Genomic DNA, 14465 nt, shown 5'->3' with positions numbered 1-14465 from the left:
TAGTCCTCTCAGTTTGGCCATTAGTTTCAGGATGGAAGGCAGAGGAGAAGGACAGATCAATCTCCAACTTTTTACAGAAGGCTCTCCAAAACAAGGAAACAAATTGTACCCCTCTGTCAGAAACAATATTGACAGGGACCCCATGGAGACGCAGGATATGTTTGACAAACAAGGTAGCTAACGTCTTAGCATTGGGTAGTTTTTTGAGGGGCACAAAGTGGCACATCTTACTGAAGCGGTCTACTACAACCCATACCACCGACTTGCCTTGAGATGGAGGCAAATCGGTGACAAAATCCATGGAGATATGGGTCCAAGGTCTCTGGGGAATAGGCAAAGAACGTAGTAAGCCCGCTGGTCGGGACCTGGGAGTCTTGGACCTAGCACAAACTTCACAAGCGGTGACGTAGGCCTTAACGTCCTTAGGCAACCCAGGTCACCAATAGTTTCTGGCAATGAGGAGCTTGGTACCCAGGATGCCTGGATGGCCAGATAGTGCAGAGTCATGATTTTCCCTAAGTACCCTTAGCCGGAATTGCAGGGGAACAAACAGCTTGTTCTCAGGAAGGTTCCCGGGAGCTGAACCTTGATCAGCAGCAATTTCAGAAACTAAATCAGAATCAATAGAGGAAATGATTATACCTGGAGGCAAAATACAAGCAGGATCTTCCTCCAAAGGAGGGCTGGCCATGAAGCTACGCGACAGTGCATCAGCCTTAATATTTTTAGACCCAGCCCTATAGGAACCAAAAAGTTGAATCTGGTAAAAAATAACGCCCATCGAGCTTGTCTCGGATTTAGCCTCCGGGCAGATTCTAGGAAAACCAGATTCTTGTGGTCGGTAAGGACCGTTACCTGGTGCCTAGCCCCCTCCAGGAAGTGGCACCACTCTTCAAATGCCCACTTAATGGCTAAGAGTTCGCGGTTGCCAATATCATAATTACTCTCAGTGGGCGAGAACTTCCTGGAGAAGTAGGCACAGGGACGGAGATGGGTGAGGGACCTGGTACCCTGGGACAAGACAGCCCCCACTCCCACCTCGGACGCGTCAACCTCCACAAAAATGGCTCCATTTGGTTGGGCTGAACCAACACCGGGGCCGAGATAAAGCACTTCTTAAGGACCTCAAAAGCCTGGACAGCCTCAGGAGGCCAGCGGAGGAGATCATCACCCTTGCGATGACTGAGAAGTTAGCAATAAATCTCCTGTAATAATTAGCGAACCCCAAGAAGCACTGTAACTCCTTTAGGGAGGCAGGTTGGACCCATTCTGCCACAGCCTGGACCTTGGCGGGGTCCATGCGGAAATCATGAGGAGTGAGGATTTGACCCAAAAATGGTATCTCCTGCACCCCAAACACACATTTTTCGGTCTTCGCAAACAGTTTGTTTTCCCGAAGGACCTGGAGCACCTTCCTGACATGCTCAATGTGGGAGGACCAGTCCTTGGAAAACACAAGTATGTCATCAAGGTACACTACAAGAAATACCCCCAGGTAATCTCTTAAAATCTCATTTATGAAATTCTGGAAGACCGCGGGAGCATTATACAACCCAAAGGGCATGACGAGGTATTCGAAATGACCTTCGAGCATTTTAAACGCAGTCTTCCACTCATCCCCCTCTTTGATGCGGATAAGATTATACGCCCCCCGTAGATCAAACTTAGAGAACCATTGGGCCCCCTGAACCTGATTAAAGAGATCAGGAATCAAAGGAAGGGGATACTGGTTCCTTACAGTGACCTTATTTAAGTTACGGTAGTCAATGCATGGCCTAAGACCACCATCCTTCTTCCCTACGAAGAAGAAGCCAGCACCTACCGGAGAAGTAGAGGCGTGAATGTAACCATTGGCCAGGCATTCCTGGATATACTCTCTCATGGCTTCACGTTCGGGACAAGAGAGATTAAATATCCTACCCTTAGGGAGCTTAGCTCCTGGTACCAAATCGATAGCGCAATAGTATTCTCTATGAGGAGGTAAAACTTCGGAGGCCTCCTTAGAGAAAACATCAGCGAAGTCCTGAACAAACTCAGATAGCGTGTTCACCTCCTCAGGGGGAGAAATATAATTAACAGAAAAACATGACGTCAAGCATTCATTACCCCATTTGGTAAGATCCCCAGTATTCCAGTCAAACGTGGGATTATGCAACTGCAACCAGGGAAGGCCTAAAACCAAATCGGACGATAATCTCTGCATCAACAGTACAGATCACTGCTCCAAATGCATGGAGCCAACAAGGAGTTCAAAAAGAGGGGTATGCTGTGTAAAATAACCATTAGCAAGAGGAGTGGAGTCGATACCCACTACTGGGACAGGTTTAGGCAAATCAATCAAAGGCATAGCTAGAGACATAGCAAATTCCACAGACATGATATTAGCAGACCACCCTGAATCCACGAAGGCACTGCCGGTAGCAGACCTACCACCAAAAGAGACCTGAAAGGGAAGCAAGATTTTATTACGTTTCATATTTACGGGAAATACATGTGCGCCCAAGTGACCTCCCCGATGATCACTTAGGCGTAGAAGTTTTCCGGCTGCTTATTCTTACGCCTAGGACAGGTGTTCACTTGATGCTTGTCATCCCCACAATAGAAGCAGAGACCATTCTTCCTGCGGAACTCTCTACGTTGTTGGGGGGGGCATGGAGGCTCCGAGTTGCATAGGTACCTCCGAGTCTTCCGTGGAAGAACGAAGCAACGGAACCTCGGGAGGCATCATGGGGGAGTCAGAGGAGAAAACACAAAAATGTTCACGTTGTCGTTCCCTGAGACGTAGGTCAAGTCGTACCGCTAAAGCCATAACCTGGTCTAGGGAGTCAGAAGAGGGATAGCTAACTAGCAGGTCTTTCAGGGCGTTCGACAGACCCAACCTAAACTGGCACCTTAAGGCAGGGTCATTCCACCGAAAAGCTACGCACCACTTCCTAAAGTCAGAGCAATACTCCTCAACAGGTCTCTTACCCTGACGTAAGGTCACCAGCTGACTCTCGGCAAAGGCAGTCCTGTCAGTCTCGTCATAAATGAGTCCGAGAGCGGAAAAGAAAAGATCAACGGAGGAAAGTTCAGTGGCGTCAGGAGCCAAGGAGAAGACGCATTCTTGGGGCCCTTCCTGGAGCCGGGACATAATTATACCCACCCGCTGGCTCTCAGAACCTGAGGAGTGGGGCTTTAAGCGAAAATAGAGCTTACAACTCTCCCGAAAGGAGAGAAAAGTCTTCCGGTCCCCTGATAACCGGTCAGGCAACTTGAGGTGGCCTGGACCTGTAAGGAGAGACCCTGCATTTGCTGAGCCAGGGTCTCAAGGGGGTCCATAGTAGTGTGAGGGACCAGGGTAGACTAGGTATAGGGCTTGTGATTATGTAATGACGGGGGTAAGGAAACAGACAAGTGAGCCCTAATCTACCCGCCACTCAGTCCCTGCCTACTTGCAACGACCCGCCCTAGGCGACGGGGTACAACTGGGCGACAGTCCCTACGCTCACTATGTGCACGACAGACAAACAGACAAGGGTACACAGAAGCAAGGGAAAAGGGGCAGTTGCCCACGGCAACACCGAGAGCAACAAGAGTGGTGAACGAGCCGAGTCAAACCAGGAGTGTACGAGGTGCCAAACGCAGAGCAGGAGAGTAGTGAACAAGCCGAGTCAAACCAGGAGTGTACGAGGTACCAAACGCAGAGCAGGAGAGTAGTCAGTAAGCCAGGGTCAATATGAAGCAGGGTCAAATAGATCAAGAAGCTGCAGCAGGGCCAGGAAACCAAATGAGAAGAATCACAAGCAAGGAGGAACAGGAAAGGCAGGTATAAATAGACAGAGGGCGGGAGCTAGCTCCGTCTGGCCAGGCTATGATAGGCTCTCCCACTCCTAAGCCTGCCATCCTGAGTGGTGGAAGATGGAGTCAGTCTCCCAGACATAGAAGCAGGTGCAGACTGATTACCTATGGGCGTGGATACAGAAGCTGTGCCTGGCAGATCCTTAACAAGAATCCTGTTTAGCTATTTCTATCACATATATAGAAGCTGCAGCAGAATAGAGGTGATTATATAGTAGTAATGAGAAGTGTAGCTGAGAATCTAGCACTGCAGTGAAATAAAACATTTACCAGCAACCTGAAAACACGTCTGTATGTGCCTGTATTTCTCACTCACTCTGCTCCTGTCCCCTTCCCTCTTTTTAGACTTCTATCTGTCTCTGGTTCTCTCCCCCTCCCCTCTGTATAGACTTGTATAGGCCGCTTGTCTGCATATCCTTACTCGGCTGCTACTCCTTCCTTCTGCTTTCTCTCACCTCTCCATAGACTTGTATGTGCAGCGTGTCTGTGTCCCCTCTCTCTGCTCCTGCCCCTTCTCCTGCTCTCCCCTATCCATAGACTTCTATTGGCAGGCAGTGAAGAGACACCCCCCCCCCCCACACCCTATGATCTGTCTTCTCTGCTCTACAAATAGGGACGGATTTTGCTTTTACAACAGGGGGTGGACAGCAGATTACAGAAAGAGAAACCTTACGGCAGTAACATCAAAGAATTTGCATGGATAAAACAACTAAAGTTTAACAGCAAGTACATGACAAAGATGATATATATGAGGTATACTATTAGATTAGCATATGTAGTTTGAAAACTTAGTGTCCATTTAAGGGTGATGGCAGGTGTTTGCCACTGCTACCATCTGTTGCCAAGTAGCAATTCTCTCACAGCAGACATAGTAACAATATAAATATGGTTCATGTTCACTGATGATCACAAAAGCTTATCTAACTCAACACTATTTAACCACAAGCATTTACAAGGTTACTTACTGTAGATGTAAAGTGTAGAACAAAGTAACAATGTTGAGATGTCAAATTGGACTGGTACAAGGATAATAGGACCCTCAGTATAGAAAGATGACAAAAGGTAAGTTAACACCTGATAGTGTTTCCATAACAGCAGTTCTTAATACTGAGACTACGAGAACTGAGTTTTCATTGCAGTTGTAGTTTTACCCCTTAAAATGTCTGACAGTGCTATATAAAGGAAAGCTGAGAGCAGCGCCACTATACATGTGCTGTCGGTCATGCAGGTTGCATGGTTAAGTCATTAAGGTTTTAATGCCCCCAGCGCCGTGATCGCAAATGCTGCACATGTGGCCCCTTCCGTGCTCTTTGTACTGAATGCTGCCAGTCCCTCCCCTCTGCAATGAGTGACAGCTCTAGCGTTGAATCAGGAGACGCAACTGCGTTCAGGAGGTACTTGAAATCGCTTCACCGGGCGCATTAAAATGAAGCGTTAAAAATTCCACATCCTGCAGGTTTGTTGACCTCATTAGTATGTTTTAACTCTCTTCTTTCCAGAGCGCATAGTTTAGCAGGAATACTGATTGAAAGCATTCTACCTGGTGGATGGAAATGTATGTATGTGGTTCAGCAAAGTATAAATGGGCTGTCCCCACAACCTGGCAGTTTGATGTGTTTCCATGCATTTATGGAAAATTGGACCGAGATTGATGTTTTTGTGGATATGTAAGGGAACGTATTAACACCTCTGCTCCTATCCATTTCACAGACTACACAATGAATTAGCACTAGGAAAAGGAAGGTCGGAAAAAAGCCAGTAGTCTAGCAAATAATTTGCCCACCTGTTCACACGGCTATTTCCAGCCGTTTTTAAGGCCATAAACGTCCTGAAAAACGGCTGAAAAATTGGTTTCAATGGAAAATACGGCATTCTGTACCGACGGGACATTATTTTACAAATTATTTTCAAATAACGGTGCTTAAAAAGACACCCCGTAAAAAGAAGTGCATGTCACTTCTTGAGCCATTTTTGGAGCCGTTTTCCATTGACTCAATAGAAAAACAGCTCCAAAAACGGCCGTAAAAAACGCAGCAAAAAACGCTAGTTAATTTAAAAACGGCTGAAAATCAAAGGCTTTTTTCCCTTGAAAACAGCTCCATATTTTCAGCCATATTTTGTTAAGCGTGTGAACATACCCTTAGTGTGCTGGATTTTAGATCAGTAAGGTCAGTAAAGGGCAGTACGTTGTTATATACCACACTATCTTTAATTTGCAGATCAATAGAACCCTCAGCTTCTATAAAACATTTGTATGGTCTCAACTGTTTAACGATATCTACTGGTACCTGGATTTTTATTTAAACATTGGTTTTACGAAAAATATTGTTTTCTGTTATGTCTCTTTATATTTCTTTGATGATTAACACTAGAAGGTACTATCACAGAATGTATTGAGAAAAAAAATCAATTACACAATTATTTAATCATAATATTTTTATTGGACTAATTTGTACAGTGTGTATAAACAAAGCAGAGAATGAATAGAATTCTGGAATCCCCAAATATATTTATTAAAATTTTTTCTTGTGTTTGAAAGTAGTCATATACAGTAATTTGTTGAGTGAAGAGATGATCTCGTCAGAGTCATAGGAATCATCTGTAGAAATGCAGATTGCAGGATGCGGTGCTAGAGATGCAACTGTGGATATTTAATCAATACATAAATGAGAGCTATAATGTGATATAATATATTCATACACATAATTTTTAATAATATTTTGTTGTACTGCTACAAAAGGACAAAAAAGCACATAAGATAAATTCAGAATGCATTCAATGTTTAATTTGCTAGACTAATAAAATTATATTAGATTCCAAAAACAGTACATTAAACAGAGAAAAGAAAAACAGCATTTTTTGTGTACCACACAAGATTATATATGGACAGTGAGTTTAGAAGCTCCCCCACGGCCAGAGTCCATGGGCAGAGGAAGCCTCAAGAATCACTCTGTCCGAGGACTCTGGCGCTCGGGAAGCTTCTGATGAGCGAGCAGAGCGGCAGCGCAGGAAGCTCCAGTGACATAACTGTCCATACATGAACAGTTATGTCACTGGAGCTTCCTCACGTATTTGTTAAATGTGTACCTGTGCCGGATGTGTGGTAGTGGTATTTGTCACCTATAGGCTATCATAGTCTCATGTTAAAAAATATATGCCTTTTTGCAGAATCTCTCAGAATGGAATAGCATAGTCTACTACACAAAAAAAAAACAAAAAAAAAAACATTCTTCCATATATAGTGGCATTAGCGGTTTGGGAAGCAAAAATGTGACGACAAACTCCCTGTAAAGGAATACTCCAGGCAAAACTGAAACATCATGTTATGCCTAATGCAGGGCACATGCGGGTTGAAGCATGACCATTTAAAAAACACCAAAGAGGGAATCCGCACCATCCTCAGGCCTGAACAACATATAACAGTGTAAGATTTACCTGGATTGTACCTTTAACTTTTTTTCCTATTCTTTTCTCCCCATGTACCTTTGCTACACAGGGGGAAGGGTTTCCTTCTCCTTCTCTTTGTCTTGCTCCACCTTATTATGAGAGTCATTTTCTTTAATAGATGTTGATTACATGGCCATGAAAAAGGTGCATGTTCTGTTTAATATTTGTTTGTTAAAATAAAAAAAACTGGGCTACATGGATTTATATACAGTCACTATCTTAAAGGTTTGGGAGTTTATCCTACATGTGCAGAAGGCCCCCATGTTCCCTAAACTCTAACAGCAGTACTTTGACATAGTAATTTTGTTATTTTAATTTCTACTTATTAATTATGAAACTAACGTATTCCTGTGTCTAAATATTACAGTGTGTATCATAAGTTCAAAGATTCAGTTCATGTCATATGAAAGCCTGCCATCTCTATCTCAATATCTGTGATAAATTCCCCTGCCTATATTTTGTAATAGACGAGTGCATTGGAAACAAACCAACATTTCTGATATGGCTGTGTCAATTCTGCAGATGTCTAGCAGTTACTGTTTAAATTAGCGATAGAATAACAAAATAAAAAGTTATATATTACAGAAATGTTTTATGCTTACAGGAGGCCCAATAAATGTAGAACATTTTTAACCTGTATTGAAAACATTTGCTTCTTTGAGATGTCTACTTTTATCCTGGTAAATATTATTAGTATTAAGCCTAAAGGCCATTTTACACAGGCCAATTATCGGGCAAACGAGCATTTAGTACGCTCGTTCCTGATCATTGCCCTGTGTAAACAGGGCAACGATCAGCCGATAAATAAGCAAACATTCGTTCATTGTCTGATTGTATTTATGCAGCCAAAATATTATCGTTGTGAGCAGCACATCTCCCTGTGTAAACAGAGAGGTGTGCTGCCGACATGATGGAAATGAATGGGGACGAGTGATCGTAGTAACAAATGCTCGTCCCCATACATAGCTCCTTGTGAAAAAAACAAACGAGCGGCGATTAACGTCGGACCATGTAAGAGGACCCTAACAGCTTAATACAATTATTCTGCTCCTTGAAGAGATAACATAACAGTAAGAAGAAATAATGCTACATTGTTAATGTTTTTTCTTAGTTTAGTAAGCTACTTATAGGTTACTCTACTGCAGTAGTCTCCAATCTGTGGCTCTCTAACTCTATCAAAACTACAACTCCTAGGATGCCTTGACAGCCACACGTTGGAAACCCCTGATCTGCTGCAGACTCAAACTCTCATTCTACACCTCTGCACAATAATTGCCTGTATTTGGCCTTACAAAGTTGTCGTTTAGGAGAGGAGCTTTGCATCCAATAGCTCACCCATATTGGGGCATTTAATTGAAACAAATAACCAAATTGAAAAAGATTTGTTTTACATGTTGGATGCAAGTATTCAAAGCATCAGATGATATCATGATTGCTGCAAAATTGGGTCTAGCTTGCGCCTCATTTATGGTGCCCGTATACATACAGTATTTGTTCAGGTTTTTTTTAAATTAAGTTTTCTAAGCAAAAACCAGGAGGGGATCATAAAGAGGGAAAGTCTAAAGGACAGATACTACTTCTCATTTTTTAACTTCATGGTTCTAGCATAGAAAACTGCTTAAAAAAAACCTGACCAAAATCTGGTTAAAACCTGCACTTGTATGGGCAGCCTATAACGATCTCTGAGAAGCTCTTTAACAACTTTCTTTAACCACTTAATGACTGCCTATACGTGTTTTCACGGCAGCCATTAAGGGTACTTATGCCAGAGCGCCGCCTTTTCACGGCTGAGGTAGCTCAGGACTCGGAGCACAGACCGAGGACCGTTGTGTCCGGTCCCCGGTCACGTGATCGACATTATTCAACGAATAACGGCGATCGCTGTAAAAACCACGGCGGTTCCTTCTCTCTCTTCTCTCACATAATATATTCAGTCAGAGATGAGAGATATGGTCTAAATAAGGGCCAGCATACCCCTATTACGCCCCCGATCAACCCCCCCATCCACCCCCCTCGTGCCTGATCCGGATCTTCAAGATGGCGCGTGACTGACTGTCCCGTCACAATGACAGAACACATTACACTACGTAGGTAGTGTAATGTATTCTAGCAGCGATCAGAGCTGCAAGTCTAAATGTCCCCTAGTGGGACAAGTGTAAAAAGTAACAAAAAGTAATAAACATGTTTTTAAAAAGTGTAAAAATAAAAGTTATAAGTTACATAAACAAAAAATGCTTTTTTTCCTTTAATAAGTCTTTTATTATAGGAAAAAAAATGAACACGTTAGAAAAGTACACATATTTGATATCACCGCGTTCGTAATGACCCAAACTATAAAACTATAATGTTATTTTTCCCGCACGATGAACACCGCAAAAAAAAAAGTAAAAAAACAATGCTAGAATCACTATTTTTTGGTCACCACCCCTCCCAAAATATACAATAAAAAGTGATAAAAAAAAGTTGCACGTACGCCAAAATAGTACCAACAAAAACTACAACCCGTCCCACAAAAAACAGGGCCTTACACAGCCTTTTTGACTGAAAAATAAAAAAGTTATCGCTCTCAGAATATGGTGACACAAAAAATGTGTGCAAAACACAAAAAAAAACTATATACATATGGTATCACCGTAATCGTACCGACCCACAGAATAACGTAAAATGTCATTTATAGCCCAGGGTGAACACTGTAAAAAAATAATAAAAACCATTGTCAGAATTGATGGTTTTGGGTCATCTTGCTTACCCAAAAATTTAATAAAAAGTGATTAAAAAAAAATCAGACGTACCCCAAAATGGTACCAATAAAAAGTACAGATTGTCCCGCAAATAATAAGCCCTCACACAACTCCAGTGAAGAAAAAATTAAGAAATTCTGGCTCTCAGAATATGGCGATGCAAAATGTGCAGTGTTCCAAAAGCGGATTAGATCGGGCGCCATTTATCAGTGTGACGCTGGCCACATATCTGCGGATTATTATTTATTTACCCCATTATTATACCCTCTTATTATGCCCTAATGTACCCCGCACAGCTTACATATGCCCCCACATTATAAACTGAAATACCAGCAAAATTCCAAACAGAACTACTACCAAGCAAAATCTGCGCTCCAAAAGCCAAATGCACTCCCTCCCTTCTCAGCCCTGCAGCGTGCCCAAACAGCAGTTTACGTCCACAGATATGGCATTGCCATACCCGGAAGAACCCGGTTAATATTTCATGAGGTATTTGTCTTCAGTGGCACAAACTGGGCATAATATATAGTGCACTAAAATGGCATATCGGCGGAAAATTTTAATTTTCACTCCACCCCATCCGTTGCGCATTAACCCCTTCGCGCACCACGACTTAATAGCATGTCGTGGTTTGGGGGGGGGGGTGATGTATGGAGCGGGCTCATGCCCTGAGCCCGCGCCATATGCTGCGGGTGTCAGCTGTGTATTACAGCTGACACCCGGGACTAACGGACAGGGACAGTGATCGCGCTGTTACAGGAGCCTGTAAAAATGACAATATACTACAATACATTAGTATTGCAGTGCATTGTACAGCTATCTACTGATTGCTGGTTCAAGTCCCCTAGGGGGACTAATAAAATGTCTAAAAACAAAAGTTAATTCTTATTAGTGAAAAAAATAATAATAATATTTAAAGTAAAAAAAAAAACCCTTTTCACACTTTTTCTCTAAAGTAATGTAAAAAAAAAAAAATACACTAAATTTGTATTGCTCTGTCTGTAGAAGTCCAAAACTATTACAATATACCATTATTTAACTCGCACCTTGTCACCTTGGCTCTAACAAAAAATGCAATAAAAAGTGCTCATGTCACGAGAAAACAATCTCAGAATCGCTTGGATACGTAAAAGAATTCCGAAGATATTACCACATAAAGTGACACATGTCAGATTTGAAAAATCGGCTTCGTCATTAAGGCCAATTTGTTTTTTTAGACATTAATGGTTACAATTCTGTCATACAGGGCTGGCCTTAGGCGTGGGCAGCCTACGCGGTTTCACACGGGGTAAATACTTGGCACTAGTGAAGAGGATGCCACTGACCCTGGTGCTCGATCCATTATTTGGTGTTCAATCCATGGAAAGGCTGCTGCACATGATGCATCTATATTTCCTAATGTTATTAGTACACTATATGATTTTGTTATTTAAGCACAAGGAGAGGGGGGGGTGAAAATAGAATGTACTGTAAAGGGTACCATCCAACCTCAGACTGGCACTGCTGTCAAACAGCACGCCACATTTATAGGAAGAATATGTAGGAGGCACAAAGCTGCATATTAATACATTCTATATATATTTTTACGTTTCATTACAGTTTCATAACAAAATGATTAATTAATAAAATATATTTTTTCTTCTAAAAATGTTTTTTAATACATTTAAGAGAGCATAGATTAGAACAAGGCTTCTCAACTTTTCTAAGCCAGAAATTGGTGCAGCCAGGGAAAGGCCTGAGCATTAAATGATCACTACTATCAAAACTGCCTTCCCAACAGCTATTCACCAATAACTGGCAGACGCCTTACCAGGGAGGCCCACCTCACCATTTGAGAAGAACTGGTTTCAAAAGTAAGCACTTACCAGTATAAGTTCTTACTGTGTATTAAATCACACACTCAGAGAGAATAGCTGCTTTTCTGCTTGTTTTGGTGGAATTTCCACGTGACTCAGCAAAGGGTTCGAAAGTGTGGCATTAAATGTCCCTTTCAGCACCGTGTCCTTGAATACAGGGCTCAACTGTAGAAATAAATATAGACAATATAATTCAATATTACAAAAATGAATTTACTGTACTTGCTAATCGATATTTATAAAGTAAATTATACACAATTCACACAGCCTTACATATCCTGATTAAATCTCATAGTTTTCCATCATCTAGAACACAACATTTAGACATTCCAATTCAATTCACAAACATGGATTAAGAGTAAGACACAGCAGCCTCTAACATCAAAGAAACAGAGGACTAGTTTTCATTATTAACTAGTACTCAAGCCAATTTTGGATACAAAATGTACAGTTGATTTTCTGGCCATTCATAGTCCAATATAACATCCAGAAAAGAATTGAAACACGTAAGAAAAGTGTTTTGTAAACTTTAATATAAGAAAGGATTCTTTATAGTTAGAGCAGTAAAACTTTAGAATGCCCTACCCCAAAAAGCAGATAAAATGGCAGCATTAACATAGCAGTAGATGCTTAGCTAATGACAAATGGCATTAAAAGTTATAATTAATATAGCAATGAATGACGTCCAATTGATCCAAAGAAATTATCTGCCTGGTTTGTGGGGCGACTAAGGAATTGTATCCCCTCCTGTGTGGCACAATAGTCTACAGTTGTCTAGGTGGTTTTGTCTTGTCTATTCCTGGATTAAAGCTAGGTCTTACAAAACTAGAACTGGATAGACGTCTGTCTTTTTTCAGTCTACTTATCTATATAACTTTGTAGTATTAAAGAGGTCACTTTTGCAGTAGTGATAACAGGAAGTGAAGCAGTATTGGTTATCACTTGAGTTAGCGTTTTGATAAATTGCCACTTTGCTATTGCTTGAACATGTCGACGTTTAGTCATCAGTTTCTGAGAGGCTAATTCAAAACTGAGAACCAGTATGGCAGTACTTCCTGTTGTCACTTTTTCAAAAACAGCCGCTGCAATAAAACATATTGTGACATTTCGGTATCTCTGAAAAACATATCTACCAAACTTTGGCTACTGCTCTAAATTGTGGTTTACCAGTAATGTTTTTTTTTTTTTGCTTTTTGGGTGGAAATCCTCATTGAAAGTTTTAGCATATGGCACTCATTCAACATTTTGGAAAACTCTGTTCTGTGAACTTTATCATTCACTTTTTCTCATAGAAAAGAGGAAGAATTTAAAATGGACAATTAACTGAAAGTTCATTATAGCAGATGGAAAATTACTTTTCACTCTACTTCAGTCTTCTAAATATCTGAATTGCATGTAAAACATTAAACGTTAGCAGGGTAGCTCAGTGGTGAGCACTGTTAACTTGCAGCACTGGACTTCGGGGTTCTCTTCCAAAAACATAATGATAGTGAATCTCGACTATACCCCACTGGGAGGGGGCAGTGAGTGATGAAAACGTCTACACAGCACTGTGGAATATGTTGGTGCTATATAAGTAACACTAATAAATAAAAGCTAAATCTTATTTTTTTGAAGGGGATGTCATAAACGAAAAGAAAGACCCATGTGCTGCCATAAGAATTCTGATGGACACCAGGACAGTTAAATGATTCATTGGTTGCTCTCACGTAGATGAGCTTGGATTTAAGGACTGACTGTCCAGTCACTGAAAACAGTTATCTGAAGCCATTTTGAAGTCCTAGAAGTCTAGTAAATAAATAATAGAAAATACATTATGAGCTATTTGAATGAATCTTTATTTAATTTTGACTTTTATAGAAATTTCTATAGCAGAAAATGCCGACTGGGCTTTTACAAATTAGATAATCACTTATATAAGATGATATGGGAATGAGGATTTACTTTTGGCATGTAAGTTGTGCTTTACTTTAGTTTTCTTTGAATAAAGGCTATTTATATTAAAGTGTATTAAAAGTTAAACAATTTGATAATTGGCATGGCTACCGGAAAGGCAATTTTATGAGAAAAGGCTGCAAGATTTTAATAGATTGCTATAATATGTTACCTTTCACTATGCTAAGAGTAGCACATCAGACAAATAGAGAGAGCAGCACAAACAACTAATTGGAAAGCAGAACAATTGCATTCAAAATTGACTAGGGGCAGAGAAAAGGACATTTGACGCTTGATTTTCAGCAGATTCCACCGGAATTTCTAGAGATAATGAGAGGCAAAACTACCTGGCATGATAATTAAGTCTTACAACTTCGGCATCTATCTCTGCTAAGTATTAGGCTTCATTCACATCTGCATCAGGGCTTCGTTCATTTGTTCCATCGGACCTTTCCGTCAGGGGAACCCATGAACGGAAGCTAAACTCAAACAAACGGAAATCATAAGTTTCAGTATGCATCACCATTGATTTCAAATCCAGTGGAAATGGTTTCCGTTTGTCACCATTGTTTAAGGGTTCCATCATTTTTACAGAATAAATACTGTAGTCGGCTGCGCTATTGGATTCCATTCATGAGAGTTTCAA

The 14465-nt window shown here is 41.2% G+C and overlaps 1 protein-coding gene across 1 annotated transcript in view; it reads right to left on the bottom strand.

The window, feature by feature from the left end:
- Positions 1-6365: 6365 nt before the first annotated feature.
- The window catches only part of STPG2 (sperm tail PG-rich repeat containing 2), a 773928-nt gene continuing 765828 nt past the window's right edge, over positions 6366-14465 (bottom strand). Inside the window, exons 14-15 of the mRNA XM_075860649.1 lie at positions 11894-12049; positions 6366-6481 (exon numbers count right to left, since the gene is read on the bottom strand). Of these exons, the coding sequence (XP_075716764.1) occupies positions 11921-12049 (129 nt within the window). The 3' untranslated portion in view covers positions 6366-6481; positions 11894-11920. The remainder of the gene's footprint in view (positions 6482-11893; positions 12050-14465) is intronic.

This window comes from Rhinoderma darwinii, chromosome 1 (genome assembly GCF_050947455.1).
Source record: "Rhinoderma darwinii isolate aRhiDar2 chromosome 1, aRhiDar2.hap1, whole genome shotgun sequence".
In the NCBI taxonomy this organism is placed as follows: Eukaryota; Metazoa; Chordata; class Amphibia; order Anura; family Rhinodermatidae; genus Rhinoderma; species Rhinoderma darwinii.
This window is presented reverse-complemented; position numbering and strand designations above follow the sequence as displayed.